Source organism: Lampetra fluviatilis, chromosome 22 (assembly GCF_964198595.1).
Source record: "Lampetra fluviatilis chromosome 22, kcLamFluv1.1, whole genome shotgun sequence".
NCBI lineage: Eukaryota > Metazoa > Chordata > Hyperoartia > Petromyzontiformes > Petromyzontidae > Lampetra > Lampetra fluviatilis.
In genome coordinates, this window is record NC_136296.1 from 7,003,359 (window position 1) to 7,020,393 (window position 17,035).

The 17,035-nt window shown below is 47.0% G+C and overlaps 1 protein-coding gene across 3 annotated transcripts in view; it reads right to left on the reverse strand.

The window, feature by feature from the left end:
* LOC144938475 (phosphatidylinositol 3,4,5-trisphosphate-dependent Rac exchanger 2 protein-like) overlaps positions 1 to 17,035 on the reverse strand; it is a 210,679-nt gene that overhangs the window by 16,673 nt on the left and 176,971 nt on the right. For all 3 annotated transcript variants that reach the window (XM_078866327.1, XM_078866326.1, XM_078866325.1), the window contains exons 33-35: positions 15,326 to 15,543; positions 6,689 to 6,791; positions 2,569 to 2,712 (exon numbers count right to left, since the gene is read on the reverse strand). In XM_078866327.1, coding sequence (XP_078722453.1) covers positions 2,569 to 2,712; positions 6,689 to 6,791; positions 15,326 to 15,543 — 465 coding nt within the window. The remainder of the gene's footprint in view (positions 1 to 2,568; positions 2,713 to 6,688; positions 6,792 to 15,325; positions 15,544 to 17,035) is intronic.

Consider the following 17,035-nt stretch of genomic DNA (forward strand, 5'->3'; position numbering starts at 1 on the left):
CCGATACCCGTACCCTACCCGATACCCGGCTACCTGTACCCGGCCGGGTACGGGTACGGGTACCCGTTTGCGACCCTGGTGCGGCCGGGTACGGGTAAGGAATCAAAACCCGTTTGCGACCTCTGAAACGCGCTGATCGAAGACCGTGTTTGTAATGCTCGTGCCACAGTGTTGGGCACTTAATATGCATACGGAAAAGTAAAGTTTCCTTTTTCTTGGACCACGCACTCCTCTCAATCTGTTACTTCTGCTGTTGAAGTCAATAGACAATGGTCTCATTTTAACATGAAGCAGTCACCTTCGATCACTCGTTTCCGCTCCTCACTCAAAGCTCACTGATTGTTCCCGAGCTCACCCCACGACCCCCTGAGTCTCCCCCTCATAACCACCGCCGTAACTTTTCCCTCTTCATTTCCTCATCACATGCCTCTCACTCATTCGCCGTTCATTCGATACATTCACCATCATCATCATCATTTTCCGTCGTCGATTTCGCTTTCATCGATGTCACGCATCATCACGGATTTGCCCCCCATTGCTTCCTCTCATCCGTTTCATTCACCCCACCTCAACCATTAACCTTCGCAGTTAATTCCTTGTAAAGCTCCGTTGTTAAGGCGTTATATGAAAAAATTCCTTTAAGATAAGTTCCCAGGCTGCTCAGGATCTCGGCTTGCATTTTAAAGCGCCCTAGACGAGGTGCTTTAGAGGGTGCTTAAAAAAAAAGTTAACACTGGAAAAAGAACGGATGATACACTGTAACATGATAACAAATGTAATGTTAATAGCTTCAAAAAGTCAAAGAGTCTCCACTTCTTTGCCATCGTTGTCAACACGTGCCTGGTCTCCAGAGCCCAGAGGCACATTTCTTGAGGTGTTGTTGCAAATTTTCAGAAGTGTTCACATTTTTTTTAAGCACCCTGTATAAATCCGAAAGAGTAGATTAGCATCTCCTTCCCTTCTGTGCGTCTATGCCTCTAAATACTCAGTGGTTCCCAACCTTTTTTTGGCTACTTTAACCCCGCTTGTTGAAGTTTGTTTCAGCCGAGTGCACCCCACCCGTTGCCCGACCCAAAATGGTTCTGAAAAATGTATGTTATGAATAATGAACGTTAATATTTTAACCGATTGTTCATTGTGTGAGGTGTCCTAACTAGCGAGTAACTTTCAAGCGAATAAAAAAAAATGTCACAGGACTCTCTGCACATGTGACGTAATTTGTTCGCGCTCGCTGGTTAATCTCGTAAACCCGCATTGCTCACGATCAATGAGTTCAGAAAGGTCATTCATATCGTTTTAGGTTACCATATGGATTTACATGTTATCGTAGCTATTTCACATTGGCAGATTCACACGTAATTTTTCACCAATGACTCTCATGTATGATACAACTTCATACATTAATAAAACACCTCAAGTACTCGCTGGGACATTGCCATGTACCCCCAGGGGTTCACGTACCCCCGGTTGAGAACCACTGCTTCACACCATGACTCTGTATTGACGGTAATGCATTTTTCAACTGTGTTGAGCAACCTTGAAATATCGAGTGATTTTATTTAAACTTGGAGCGCTAGCAGTTGAACAGATACATTAATAAATCTAGGTGTTACCCTCAAAATAACAAACTTGAATTGTGAGCGGCACCTGAGTGAACATGCATATACTAAAAAAATGGTTGGAGCAGTGGCATAGTGGTTAGCGCACTGCGCTATAAACCCTGGCAACCCAAGTTCGATTCTTGAGTGTGGCTAAATTCAGCGACAAGTGACAGCTGAACCAGTCCCGGGCCAACCCCCCCCCCTTCACCTCCACCACGGACACCGGTATGGCGAAGTATGGTCAAACAACCACCAATTCCAACACAGCAGCATAAGGCGGCCTTCAAATGGCTGTACGATACATCCTAAATAAATACAAATTACAGCCTCTGTCAATTTACCACTGGATGAAGGCCTCCTCACGTCCTGCCGTTAATGGGGCTGATTTGACCATACTTCACCAAGCTGGTCAATACACATCGGTGAAGGGGGGGGGGAATCCCAGGACCGATTAAAAAATCACTCACGATGGATGTTGGCTGTGGCTAGAAATCAAACTCAGATCACTCGGTGCATAACACAGTGTGGTTATAAGGTCGCCTTCATTACACAGAGTGCTTTCACTAATGAACCACAATATCTTGTTTATCTCGTCAAGGAGCATAAACCATCACGCGAACTCCGGTCATCATCGCAGCAGCAGCGGCTATTGGCTGGCCATCGAACCAAGACGGTCACCGGATCGCAACTCTTTCAGATGCGCTTCTGCAGCCGTCTGAAACGTCTTTCCTTGCGATATTATGAAGCCATTGGAGCTATGCACTTTTAAATATAGATTGAAAAGTAATTCATCTAGAACAGCTTTTTGTGTTTAGTTTGTTGTCCTTCCCCCGCACCACCGATTAGCACGGTTGGCTACGTACGGCACGAAAGAAGTTCAACACACACATACATACAGTGTGCGAACCGCTGCTCCACCGCTCCTACACGTGTGTGTGTGTGCATAGTCACGTGTGAGTGTACACACCTTGGGTGAAGAGCACAGGGTGCAGTCGCACCGCGGCTCCCATCTGCAGCCTCGGCGGCAGCATGGAGAAGTAGCTGCCTTCCAGACAGAACGCCACACGCACGCCCTGCCGTGTCCCCTCCACCTCGTAGGTGATGGGCATGTCTGCACCCACGCGGACACGCGGATACGCGGACACGTGGACACGCGGACACGCGGACACGCGTGCTCGTCAGCACCCGCACACACAAGCGTTACCCATAACACTGGTCAACACACTTTTTCTAGCATAAGGTGTTCCAACGGTTGTAAGGTAATTTTGGGGTGCTGATTCCAAATCTGGCATCAGTTTTTGTCTATCACATCAGGTTTTTGAGATATCAAACATTGCATTTTCAATGAAAACTGCAGAAGAAAATATTAAATAAATGTGGATATCTACATAAAATGATATTATAAACACACTATGCTAAAAATACAGCACCATATTTTAACACTAAAGCAGTCACTGGCTCGCAACAACTTGCAATCATAAGTGACAGAGTTAATTTCGGGTAAAATCAATGAAAATGGGGTATGCCAATAGCATAAAATGAGATGTGATAGAGCAAATCTGAGATCAGATTTGGAATCAGCACCCTGCAATTAGTCTAAAACAGCTGCAAAAGTCCAGGCCAGAAAAAAGGGGTTTTTTTTGTTGACCAGTATAATACAGGGTTTTTTGGGGGGGAGGGTTAGATCGCGTAAATATATGAATGTGTCGTTAAACCCGCCACCACCCGACACGGCTAATTAGTAATGTTTGTCACATAAAACAGAGCGTGCCAGTTCGTTACTCGTACAGCACACCGGTGTGTTGGAGAGCCAAGCCACAGCAAGTGTGACACGCGTTACACTTGCACACTGCGAACTCGTTGTGACAACAATGCACTGCTATAACAAACAACAAAAACACAAGTCTCTTATCATGTTGATGGGGCCCCAATGCCATCAAACAGTCTCTTATGTCGTCATCAAGCCATTCTCTGTTAGGGCCTCCTCTCTTTCTGGTTCCTTCTGTTTTCCGAACAACACACTTTTAGTTTTACAGTTGTTGTCCATCCTACATAGGTGTCCAAATTGTGCCAGTTTCCTTCTCACCATTGCCTGCATCATCGGGTTGTCTTCTTCTATGTGCAACCTCTTTCTAACTTCTGCGTTGGTCACTCTTTGGGTCCAGCTTAGATGCATTATCCTTCGGTAGCAATACATTTAGAGAGTCAATATCTTGTCTCTGTGAGGGTACAAATTTTCCAAGTAAAAAAAATGACCCACACATATGCCAATGGGGATTGTACATGGCAAGCATCGCCCCCTTACTGGCAGACTAATGCCTGTTGCCAGGCCAGGTGCTGAGTCACTTTGTACCCACAGGGAAAGCTGCCACTGGGGGTGCCCCTTTAAAATGTGTTGATACAGGAAGAGAGAGAGGGTGCAATGTTAATTTTTTTTTTATCATTCTCACTGTTTGATCCGTCTTTTGAACGATATCAAGCACACTTAAGAAAAACACATGCAATGTATAAATAAACTCAGAGAGAGAGAGAGAAAAAAAACAATATCACAGGTTGAAATGAATCCAGTACCAGGGGGTATTTGTCGAGAACCTATGGCTGACAAGTGAGTAATGTTCTCAACAGGTAGCACATGTGAGTCGAGCGGGAGAGCACCAGGGATCTCAATTACAGGATGACACTTGTCTATGCAGCATTCACTTTTCCAATAATAGAACCGTGATTTGCACGCAAGATGAAACCTGAACTGCAAATCCCTGAGTGACTGGTGTTTTAATTTGCTAAAACACATCAAGGTGTTGCCCAACATGTTTCACATAGTCGGTGTTATTCCAGTATGACTTGTATTGCAGGGTTTGTGTTTTCATGTTCGGGATTGTTGGCTGTGACGCCAGATCGTCATTGTGAATAATGGTGGAGGGTCTTGAACTTTCCCCTGATAGAAGCTAGAACGCTGCCAGGGAGAGCTGCACTCACCGAGATAATACGACTGCACTTGGCGAGGTGGTGACAGCACTGAACACTTATGGCTTTATGGTGAATAATGATAATACGTACATTAGGGTCAACAGCACATGTAGTGTGCAGAAGGTCCATTGCCTGAAATCTCACTGATTATATATTTTTTTTAAAGATCTGAACTCTACAACAACTGTACAGTGGCAGGACGCTCATGAAAGACAGCCTAGCAGCTTATTGGGCCCTTCATGCTGACATAAATAAAATCGAAATCTATCAATCTATCTTTTGGGGCAGTGTCCGTTGACGAGTGTGCCGAGTTTGTTGTTGGTTGGGCTGCGCTTGTGCATCGCTGCCAATGCAGCGGTCAGCAAACGGTGCATGCATTCGGGTGGCGAATGATGCAGCGATTCACCGATGGATTTACAGTGATTCTCAAGACTCGTGAGTCAAGTGCAAACATTTGCACGTGTGAGAAATCGACGTGATTCCCATGCATGTTGTATTTCATGGGTTTGTCACCACCGCAGCTACGATACAATCATTATCTTTCGATTTAAAGCTTTCGTGACTGCAGGGATTCATCTTCTTGGTTCTTTTGGTAAAGTCACGTAGAAGGGAAATAATAAAAAAATAAAAATAAAAAATAAAACATAATAAAATAATTCTCACGACGTTTCGGCCACAACGCATGAGAACGGCTGCTTGCGTTGTGGCCGAAACGTCGTGAGAATTATTTTATTATGTTTTTTTTTTTTTTTTTTTTTTTATTATTTCCCTTCTACGTGACTTTACCGAAAGAACAAAGAAGAACAATCATTATCATTCACAGAATTGTAAAAAACTAAATTCTCAATACATTTGCATTCTTGAATCGTGACAATGCTTTCCAAGTGTTATAACTCTACACTAAATATACGTAACTCTCCAAATATTCACTCATCTCAAACATATTTAATAATTGAAGAAGTGGAGCCCCATTCACTTTCAAATTTGGTGCCTGATATGCATATTCACAATCGAACAAACTTGCCATCACCACTATAGAGCTTTCAATATCAGCTTCATTAATTAAATTATATTCTCCTGATGATAATACTGGATACAATCGTACGTGTGAAAATCAATTCATGAAAATTATATGTAAATTATATGCCAATGCCATTTGATGTAGGCTAATAGAGCGAACAATCTGCACAAAAATCCGCTACTTTCAAAACCGCACCTATGATTAGCATGGTTGGCTACGTACGGTGCGAAAGAAGTTCAACATACATACATCTTGAGAAGACAATGAAATAACAGGACAATTTAAATAGCAGAGGAAAGATCGACGGCCTTCTTCAGGCATATGATGACAGGGAGACAGTAGTGGATTTTATGGTCAGTTTGGGTGGACTATAAAAAGCCTGGAATGTGTCGAGATGTGAGCGTGCGTGTCTGATGGAAACAGAGAGAAAGGGAAATGAGAGAAACCGAAGCAAAACAATCGAGTAGAGGCCACCGATGTGGAATGGAAACTTTTTTTTATCGAGGTGAAGGAAGTTCTGAGATGGAAGGATGTCGGAAAAGAGGCCAAGAGGCAGGAAGGAGACGATGCTGATCGATGACTTCAAGGAAGGCGGTGCGTGGTGAAATGAGGACGAAAGCTCCAGACCGAACAGGATGAATGGAAACTGAGGCAAAGAGCTGCTGTTGTGGACAGGGGGACTAAAGAATATGGGTGGCTAAGGTTGATGGGAGTGCTTACCAGCCAAGGGTGGTGTGGGTGGAGATATCAGTTTGAATTAAGGACGACTTCCGTGAAAGTATTTTAGATCACAGCCGGAGAACATCCGAACCAACCCCTCCCCCATTAGTTTGTGTAAATCTACATCGTGGTTCTGTTCACCGTTGTGTTTGACCCCCAGCGAGGGTAAGAAAAGACACGGAAACGGCACCGCTTTGGCATTTTACAGGAGAACAACAAATTCGGAGTTTGCCATCCGGAAAAAAAAAAACCCTTGCAACCTGCCACATCAGTCGCACGCATGCCTCACTCGCTCAGCACTGCAGTCGCAAGGGGCAAGGCGAACGTGCGTTTTGGCGTGTGTCCGCGCCGTGTGTGTGAGCGCATGCAGAGGCCTCACTGGAAACTGGCAGCTCCTTCTCCACGTGTCGGAACACGAAGGACACCCTCTCCAGGTCCTGCAGGGCGGTGACCGTGTCTTCCAGCATGCTGCGTTCGTCCGCCTGAAACGCAAGTGCGCACTCGTTCATTTGCTACTCCGCTCGTTTGACCGCCGAGGGCACCGCTGGGTCTTCAAGGCGATTTTTCACGCACACAACGGCGGTGTCGCTGCAATCCGTATGGCGTCTAATGCCGCTTTGGATTCGTTTAAATGACCTTAACATTCAACAATGACATCATCTATACAAAGTGTTACTTCCCCCCCCCCATCCATACGAAAGAAGGAGGGCTCCTGACAAGTGCGTTTTTTTTGCAGCAGTAATCCTGACTCAAGTGTAACGTTGAGATAATATTTCAGCACCGGGACGTTTTGTTCAACAGCTGGTACGTCGCATGGGGGTGTCATTTATTTTGAGCCGAGGGAGGAAACTGGACAACCCGTAAGGAAATTCACGTGGAATGTGGGGAGGACGTACAAACGCGACACAGAGAAGCTACCCTCGTTGGAAACCGAACCCAAGCACCATCTTGCATCTTGCTGCGAGGAGCAAGTGTCACCACTGCGCCCATACGTGCCTAATGCTATAACCCCAGGGCAGGCCAATAAGTAGCCGTGGTGTGTGATCATGGCTTCGTTTCTCACTCGATGTTTTCCACAACGCTGACAGGAGTTGGGATTATCGGCATGAGGCACTACCACTCGAGTGCATGGTAGGCCAGTTCACAACAGTCCCGTATCATTGTACCCTTTATTGCTATAATAGGGATGTTTGCCGTGGTGTAACGGTAAGCGTACTGGACTTGCAATCCAGTGTTTGCCAGTTCGATTGGCCATCCCGCCTCTGCCCATCACAATTAGTCAATCGGCGTGTGGGTGGGGTGGAGTGTTAGTATGCCCACCTCTTCCAACATGTCAGGTCAACGTGGAAGAGTAGACCAAATACTCTCTAGAGTTATCTCGAGTGGGGGCCCATCTGCCAGCAGCGGCAAGAGTATGCAATTGCACAGCTGCACTTTTAACTTATTCTTAAATCCTATGCACTGGTTAATACAAAAAAAATCTTAAATAATTCCCGGAACGGTGCTTTGGACTGTTTCAGCTGAAATGAAGCACTGTCGTTAAAAAAGGTATCATCGATTTATTAATTAAGTTATATTCTCGCGATCACAACGCACGCGTACAATTGTACGTGTGAGAATAAATTTATGAAAATGACATGTAAATGGCATTTTAATGGAATTTCGCGTAGGCTAATAGCGCGAACAATCAGCACAAATATCTGCTACTCACAATTCAATAGCACGTTCCATTCACTCGAGAGAAAAAAACATAACTGGGCTTCACGACTCTCTTTCAAGAGGGTCCTATTATTTGACATGAGTGGTCAATTCCTCTTTGTGCGTTATTTGTGCAAGTGAGATGAACACCTGTAGGAACGCGACTGGGATGGAGAACTGGAAGCAACATAAGCGAATGGTTGCAAGCAAATAGCAAAGTAAGAACCCGGTGAAACATGGTTCATAGTCATGGGTGAACGTGGGCGAGGTCAAGGATGTCACCAGTCGAGAAAGGATTTCTCAGACGCACGAGTGCACACTAATATTTAAAAGTATAAAGTGCACACGCTCAGAAATGCACACGGTAAGTCATTGCTGTCAGCCACTACTTATCTTAATTCAAACTCAAGCAGCAGCAACAACAAGGTAAGGTTGAATATCATAACGGTCTATGGGTTGCCATTTCCACGGCTTGATGTACCTCACTCAGATGTGTTTGTTATTTATGGGAAATTTGTTTTGTCATCATTAAAGGAAGGCCTGCAGAAAATACGTGACAAGGCTACATTGGAGATGCGCATGAACATCTCTGCCGACAAATGTCCGCCCAGGCAAAACAGGAACTGGTGTCGGAAGCGCACTGGTTTAAATTTACATTCAGTCCGTTCGCACGCACGCGCACGCACATACACATGTGTGCGTGCTTATGCCGGACACCCACACACTCATGTCACAATGACGTCAACACTTGCACCACGCAACGACCACGGGGTCGTTTTCGAGCAAAATCAACTCCCACTCGTGACCTGTGATAAGTACTCCTTAACGATCTTCTTTCATGCAGCGACGGCCTTGGGAAAAAGCGTCAAATCTGTGGAACAATTCATCAGCCAAAATACACACGCACGCGCGCGCGCACGCACACACACGTGTTCGATTTTAATTAGCGTCTGGAAAATTCTGCACATCAGCAAGCCCGCAGTGAGATCTCCATTGCAGGAGATGAACTTTGGGAAGGGTGAGTAAAGCTTCATCAGTTTGCTCCTGCGCCACTGGCCAAAAGTTATTTGTTTCAGCTTAAACATTATAAGAGAGATACTTTTTTTTTCTTTTCAAACGTACGCAGATGTAAACTCCCATGCGCAGTCTCGAAGGAACACCACACGGAGCTTATATTTTAATCCGAAGAACAGACATTCGTTAACTTAATAAAATTACCGTTTTTCACGTATTATTCTTGGCCCTATCCCTTTCAGCACACGCTTGTCCATCTGGAATTTCAAGCATCGCTCGAATAAGGCTTGGTGACCAAACTGTTTGAAGCGATTGAGCTAAGGGGACAACAATAAACGGAAGAACCGAATGGAAGAAAAAAAAAACACAGAGCAAATGTACAGCAAACAGAGTTTTAGAACTAATTAAGGGATTTGGTGAACTTTTTTTTCTCTCTCTCTCTCTCTCGAAACTTCTGCAAAGAACACGTGGAAGAAAGAGTGGAAAGGCAGGGAGGGCGGGGGTGTAGAAATGCCCCACACACCACATGTGGAAAAGCACAACCCCATGGGGGGAGAACACTAAAATCTGTTAGCAATCGAACATTTCCGCCTCGCCACTATTTTTGAAATGCGTCTGACATTTAAATAAAGGGGGGCGATGGGCGAGAGAGGGCAATGGGTGAGTCGAGTTTTGGGGAAACGTAGCTGGCGTTGGACAGCGGAGATGTACGAGCCCCCATTCCCACACACACACACTGCAGCATGGTGCCTCCTCCTCCCTCCTTCTTTCGTACGGCTGCTGATGTCGATGCAGAGCAACGACTACAATTTCACATTCAAGCAGCCAAGCCAGAAAACAGCATCAGGAGCAGCGGAGTGGTGCATCATCGCTGTGATGTCGCCTTCGTATTTGTGGATCGGGCCATTGTTTTACGGTCTGTTCTAGATGACCCAAGTCGCACACTACTGGAGAGTTTTTATTTTCCAATTGTGCATCAGGTATCCCCATCTGCCATGGTTTGTGCAGTGGATGCGGTTTTGGGTGGACCATGGCCTTCGCGGAAGATCAAAAACCCAGCGATCATCTGCGTTGGGTCTTTCATAACAAGATGTTCGTTTGTGAGTTATTTTGAACTCCATTCAGCTGTCCATGACTCACCGGGGTTGAACTCAAATTGTTGAAGGTTATGCCTGAACATTGTGCCTGAAACAGTTTTTGCAGATGAATATGCAAGATTGGTTGTCTCCCATTATGATCATTTTGACAAGTTTAGTTTTCCTGATGACGACCACTTGCGGTGTTGCGATCGAAACGTCGTAGTTTTTTGTTATTTTCTTTGAACCTATCTACGTGACTTTACCAAAAGACTCAAAGAATATGAATTCTTGCAGTCACGAAAGCTTTCAGTCAAGATTTAGTTGTGAGAGATTAACAACATGCACGAGAGAGGGGATACCGAGAGAAGAAAGGAGGGCAGCGGAAGAGATGCTGAGATGAAATCACGGAATTACGAAGCCACTCCTGGACAGAAGGAAAGGAAGGGATGCATGAAACTTTTGCTCAGCAGTGGAACAACAACAAGAACAACCGCAGACACTTTCCACTGTACCGTCACTCATTGTGTCACAGCATTGGTATACAAGTTAGGTATAATTCTACGTTGAAATTAACACTGATGTTGCATACAAATCCTTAAATTGGTATGAGATTCGGCAGAAGAATCGTCTTAAAAGTCATCATCATCAACGTCGCAATATGCGTTGCGCACATTATCCCCGTGGCCACGTCTCAAGGTGCGCATCGCGGGATCGATTAAGCAACTGGCAGATTCCACGATCACAAACCACGACACCCGGGTAAGGAGATTTATGTACAAATTGGCCAAGCAGAGGATATAATTTTATGTTTTATTGAGCTGTCGTGAAATTTTAGCCAGGGCACATCACCATTAAATCCACTGTTCTTATCTGGGGGGGTGGGGGGGCAGGGGGTAGGGGATGTTTAATGTCCACAGGGTGAAGAGGACCTCGGTTTAATGTCTCATCAGCCACACCGGAACGCCAGCCTCAACTCGCCATCATATTTTATTTACGTAGTTCCTTCTGCAAAACTCAATACGCTCAAAAGCATTAAATAAAACTGCGAAACCTACTTTTTTTTAACACGCAATAATTAAGAGATTGCATCGTTGACTTCAAGTAGATGAAAAAAAAATACCCAATTGGGTTGCTATTTTTATTTGTGGCTTCCACAACAGTTCAAATCCAAATTAAACAATTGTGCAGTAGTGCGTCATGCTTGGAGGTTTGTGCATTAACCGCTGGTAATATGACATATTAATAACAATTTAAAATCGCTACGCAAACGAATATCATAACCAGTTCAAGATGCTGTCCAAGGGCAAGCATAGAAACGGGCACATAGATGCATACAAACGAAAATAACATTCAAAGCACTAATGCAAAACACAAGAGTCAGAAACAACGTCCAGTCATCATAATTATATAGACGGTACGCACACTCGTGTGTACTTGTCTGTGTTAACCAGCAACGACTCACTGAGACTCGAGACATTTTCAGCAAGCTGCTGAAAACATTGGGAGGTTTGGCCAATTTTTGTCAGGAATTCTTTAAAAAATCTCATCCCAGATGTCTGGCCAATGTGGAAATGTCGGCGACAGAAGGGGGCTTTTCTCTCTCAAGAGCTCCATCCTCAGTGGCTTCTGCCAGCAGTGGCATGAACAAGCAATTGCAGGGCTGCACCTTTACCTATTCTTACATAGGGTAGGAAACCTAGAGTGACAAGAAAACCAAGCTATAAAAGAGAATATTTCTGTAATTCTATTCAGATATGTATTATAGGACCTCTGCCTGTGTGATCACACCAATCTAACAGCACTGCTGAGCTCGGAAAATGAATGTGCAATTTTGTTTTGTATTTTATACCCAACATTTCTTCGGTCAATTGCCAGGGTCAACGGCGGCGTGGTGTATTCCGCAAATATGCCCGACTGTGAGGGCGAGCACAAGCCGGCGTGAGTAGGTTAAACGTTGAGTTTTATAAGGGCACCATGGGGTGACCAGCGCCTCCCCACCCAGCCCCACCCCTCCCACCCCCCACCCAGCCCTACCCCTCCCACCCCCCACCCAGCCCCACCCTCCCCACCCAGCCCCTCCCCTCCCATTTTTGGATGCACGACGGACGGACACAATAATCCCCTGTCGGCTGGTGTAACCAAGAGGTTCCTACCAGTAGTAACCTCCTCTTGTCCCTGGCTATGACCAACATAAGTGTGGCTATCATTCCTGACAATTAATGGTGAATGACGATTCTTATTATTTTTGGTTAATTGTAAGACACTTCACCTTTTCCAGGTTAGTTTAGAAGGTTAGTTTAGAACTCAAGTCTAAAGTCACAAATATTGGTTCAGAATCGACACACAAACAAAGATCCCCGGTGTAGCCATAACAGACTGTTGGGGCAAGTACTGCTAGCGAGCTCCTATGAAGGCTGGCACTGCACACGAGGGGGTGGGTGGCCAGCACCACGTCCAACCGCCTTTGTGGCGATGATCACACACCGCACTAGGTACTCATTTGAGGCTGAGTCGACCTAGGGGAGGCCCAGGAACGGTTCAGATAATCGTCACTGGTATTGTCCGTGAGCAGGAATCGAACTCGGGTCACCGGATTCATAGCGCAGCGTGCTGACCGCTGCACTACCGCTCCCCACTTACACACACACACAGCAACCCCATGAGCCATTAGGCCACGTGTAGAATGTAGTCTCACACACTTTAACACTGTTAACAGTAATTAAAAACAATGGCGATTATTTCCCCCGCCAAAGCATCGCTGAGTCTCTGAACTCTTTATTCAGGAAGGACGTGCATCTGGGACGTTTAGTCAAGACCATGACTTCGTGTTTACCAGGGTGGGAGAAAACCAGAGTACTACGTGGAGGAAACCCACACATACGGGGGGGGGGAGGGGGGGATAACACCCAACACTGCCTGCCATTTTCTGACCACCCATCCCGACCGCCCCAAAGTGACCTGAAGTGAAATGTTGTAAGGTTACACCAAACCAACAAGCTAGGAGTTAACTTGCACCCAGCATGAACTTTCCAACATTTTGCAAACTCACACCGATGAGAACCAGGCCCAAGAAGCCCCACCAGATGGCACTGCTCACCGCACGCAATGACACATTAAATATTTACGTCTGGTTTGGCCGACAGCTCACGCCGGAGAACAGGCCAACGGCGTCGCCGGAATTCGTTGCGTGCGTTTTGCGTCTTTGCATGCAGTGTGCGGGAAATGCGGGCCGGACAATCTCGCCTTAGTGATGTCACGCAGTGTATTTTAGTATTGCAGACAGATCGCCCCGGCGCTGGGGTTGCGCGCGTTGTGACGCGCAGACATTTCCCATTGACTGGAATTTTACAGCCTCGTTTATTTGATCAGCTTCTGTTCGGGCACCTTCGCCCATGGCGCGCACATTCAAGCGCGAATATTTTCAGTTTTTTTAGAATTGTGGTTTATTTATTTTACGCTGCGACGAGGACAGCGTCTTTTGCAATGTGGTCCTATTTGCAATCACTTACCGCAGATTTCTTTCGTTTCATTATCAGACCGACATGCGACGTATTTTATCGCCACGCCATCTCTTTTAATTGGGTCCGGGAGCCGACGTGAACCGGCGCGACCCATCGCGAAGACAAAGGACGCACGCGCAATTAGGCATGCAAACACGCACGAGGACACACGGACGCGCGTGAACGCGGCGCTCAAGCGTTCGACCAAAGCCAAAGATCCCCCGTGTAGCCTTAACAGACTTGTTGGGGCAAGTGCTGTTAGTGAGCGACACCTATGAAGACCGGAGTGGCATACGAGAGGGGGTGGGTGGCCAGCACCACGCCCGGCCGCCTTCATCTCCCAGTGGCGATGTTCACTACACACCGCACACCAGGTACTCATGAAGCCGAGTCGATGTAGGGGAGGCCCATGACCGCTTCAGACAATCGTCACCGGTGTTGGCCGTGAGCGAGAATTGAACTCTGGCTCGCCGGGTTCGTGACGCAGCGTAGAGCTAAACCTCTGCGCTCCCGTTCTCCCCAAAGCGTTCGACCGGACGCTTGCACACGTGCATGCGTGTGCAAGCGCAGTGTCAGGCACGCGTACACCCATCGCATGAGACAAAGAGAAATACATTTCCTTTTAAAGGCCCTTGGGGAGCACGTGGTCAGATGCTGTTAGCGGATCGCTCCCTTCACTGACGCCGAGTTGGGGGGAGGTGGTATAGAAGCAAGGATGGCGCTACCAGCATCGTCGCGATTGTACCCCCACCCCCCCACTCCTCCTTCCTCAAATATATAGGTCAATAAATCTGGCAAGCATCGAATAAAAATGCCAACGTAAATCCACCCATCTCAAGATTTTTAATTCATCATCACTATATTCGTGTATTTGCATATTTATTGCTAAATTATTGCTCCTTCCGCACGCATTTAAAACAAGTCTCAGAGTGATGCTCTGTCATCGTGCAAAGCGCTTGCGAACGAGATACGCAAGAGCGTAACGTTATCATCTTGCCGTATAAGATTCAAACGTCATACTTTCAGGGAGACATTGAAAAGTGAGACGCTGTAAGACGCCTTCAAACATGTCCACAGTCTCAGGAAAGGTGTTGTTATAGAAAGCGATCATTGCTTGCCAAAGGGCAATTGAGAACGGTTGTTCAACACAGCGGGGATACGTACTGTGCACGTGAATGCGCATTAAAAACTGTGTGCCGGTTATTCTGTGATGGAATTTAGATTTGATTCCTACAACTACCAAGCGATTTGTGTCCCACACACAAAAGTACATGGACAAACATCAATTATTTAGCCTTTTAGACATAGACAAGGACCCCAGGCATGGCACACAAGCGGGTGGGGGGGTAGCCGACGCCCCACCCAGCCACCTTTGTCTCCCCAATGCTGACGCTTACACACCGCACCAGATACTCACCTAGAAGAGGCCAAGGGCCGGTTCAGATATCTGGTCATTGTGGTCATAAGGCGGTGCCCTAACCACTACGCTTCCACTCCACGCAAAGACCCCCCGTGTAGCCTTAACAGACTGTTGGGGCAAGTGCTGTTAGCGAGCACCTATGGTGAGACAAAGGCGGCCGGGCGTGTTTCTGGCCACCCCCCGCCCCTCTCCGTATCGCGTGCAGTGCCGGCCTTCACAGGTGCTACCCCGCAAACACAAAGGCGCAAGCACACGAGTTATTCATCCCAGCCACACGCACAGGAGCAGGCCGCGGCCACACCTACCAGGTGGGGCGAGAGCAGCGAGCGGAAGCTGACGAGCGCTCCGAGGCCGGCGGTCTGCTCGAGCCAGCGGCGGCTCGCCTCCGTGCCGCGGCTCTCGTAGTCGCGGCCCGGGTTGTAGGTGCGCGTCAGCGCCGACAGCAGCTGCTCCGAGAAGACGCAGACGGCGCCCACCAGGGCCTGCGAGAAGGCCGTGTCCCTGCGCGTCTGCTGCCCGATGTCTGGAGGGTTAGAGTCGGATCGCGCAAATTGGCATCGCTCGGCGGCATTGCGGGCAAAACTCCGTCCCATTCGCGTTCGCGCACGCGGGCGTTTCTCCGTCGTCACGCGCCGCGGATAATACGCGGGCGAGGCTCGCGTTTGCTCGCTCATGGCCCACTGCTGGTGGAAGGCCCTCCACAGGAGGGAGCACGAGAGAGCCCCCTAAATGGCGGCCTACTCTTCCACATTGGCCACGTGACTTGGAAGAGGTGGGAGCACCCACTTGTTGCACCCACCACAAGCGACCTGGGTACAATTCTTGGCATCAGTGGCACCTGAACCTGTCCTGGGTCTCCCCGAGATCAACTCAGCCTAAAATCAATACCCGGTATGGTATGTAAAGGCAAGAGTGACGAGGTAGGGTTACTGACAACCATGGGCCAGTGGTAGAAGTTTACAGTTCGAATCCCACAACTGCCCTGATTATAGGTGCGGCTGTATAACCAAAATAACTAAATATTCCGTGCCATCCATTTCTAATTGGACGTTAATAAGCCTTCATTGTCATTGGCAAGAGTAGGCTCATCATGCGCGAAGGTCCAAATTCGCAAAGCTGAACTGCAAGTTACTCAACTGGAATATACGTCGCAATCATCACGGCCCTACTTCAAGAACCTGGCAGGACCCTCATGAAAAAGTCACGTAACCCGGTGAGGCTTTCCCAGGTAAACAAGTGGAACAATAAAAGTCAAAAAGCTCTCATAGGTGTTCTCTAACATCGCCTGCCTCCTATAGTTTATAACACGACACAGGAAATCTTTTATTTATTTTTTGGATTTAAAGCTTTCGTGACTGCATGGATTCATTTTCTTGGTTCTTTCGGTAAAGTCACGTAGAAGGGAAGTAATAAAATAATAAAAATAAAACATAATAAAATAATTCTCACGACGAAGGCTGCTTGCGTTGTGGCCGAAACGTCGTGAGAATTATTTTATCTTATTATGTTTTATTCTTATTATTTTATTATTTCCCTTCTACGTGACTTTTACTGAAAGAACCAAGAATACAGGAAATCTTTGTTTCTGTTTGAATGGATTTGAACGTATATCTATACTGCACATGTACATTCAGCACATTTGTAAGCAGTGCGTCTGTGTATGAAGTGGTAATGTAGTGGTTAGCACGCGGCACTATGAACCCGGTGACCCGAGTTAGATTCCCGCTCACGGCCACCAACACCAATGACGACTATCTGAACCAATCCTGGGCCTCCCCCCTAGGTCGAATCAGTCTCAAATGAGGACCTGCTGCAGTGTGGAAACATCACCACGAGGGAGACAAAGGCGGCTGGGTTGTGGTGCTGGCCACCCACCCCCTCGTGTGCCGTGCCGGCCTTCATAGGTGCTCGCCAACAGCCCGTGCCCCGACAGTCTGTTAGATGCTACACGGGGGATCTTTGTCTTTGTGTGAAGTACCACACTAACCGTGGGCTCATTGTAATTGCCAGTGTGT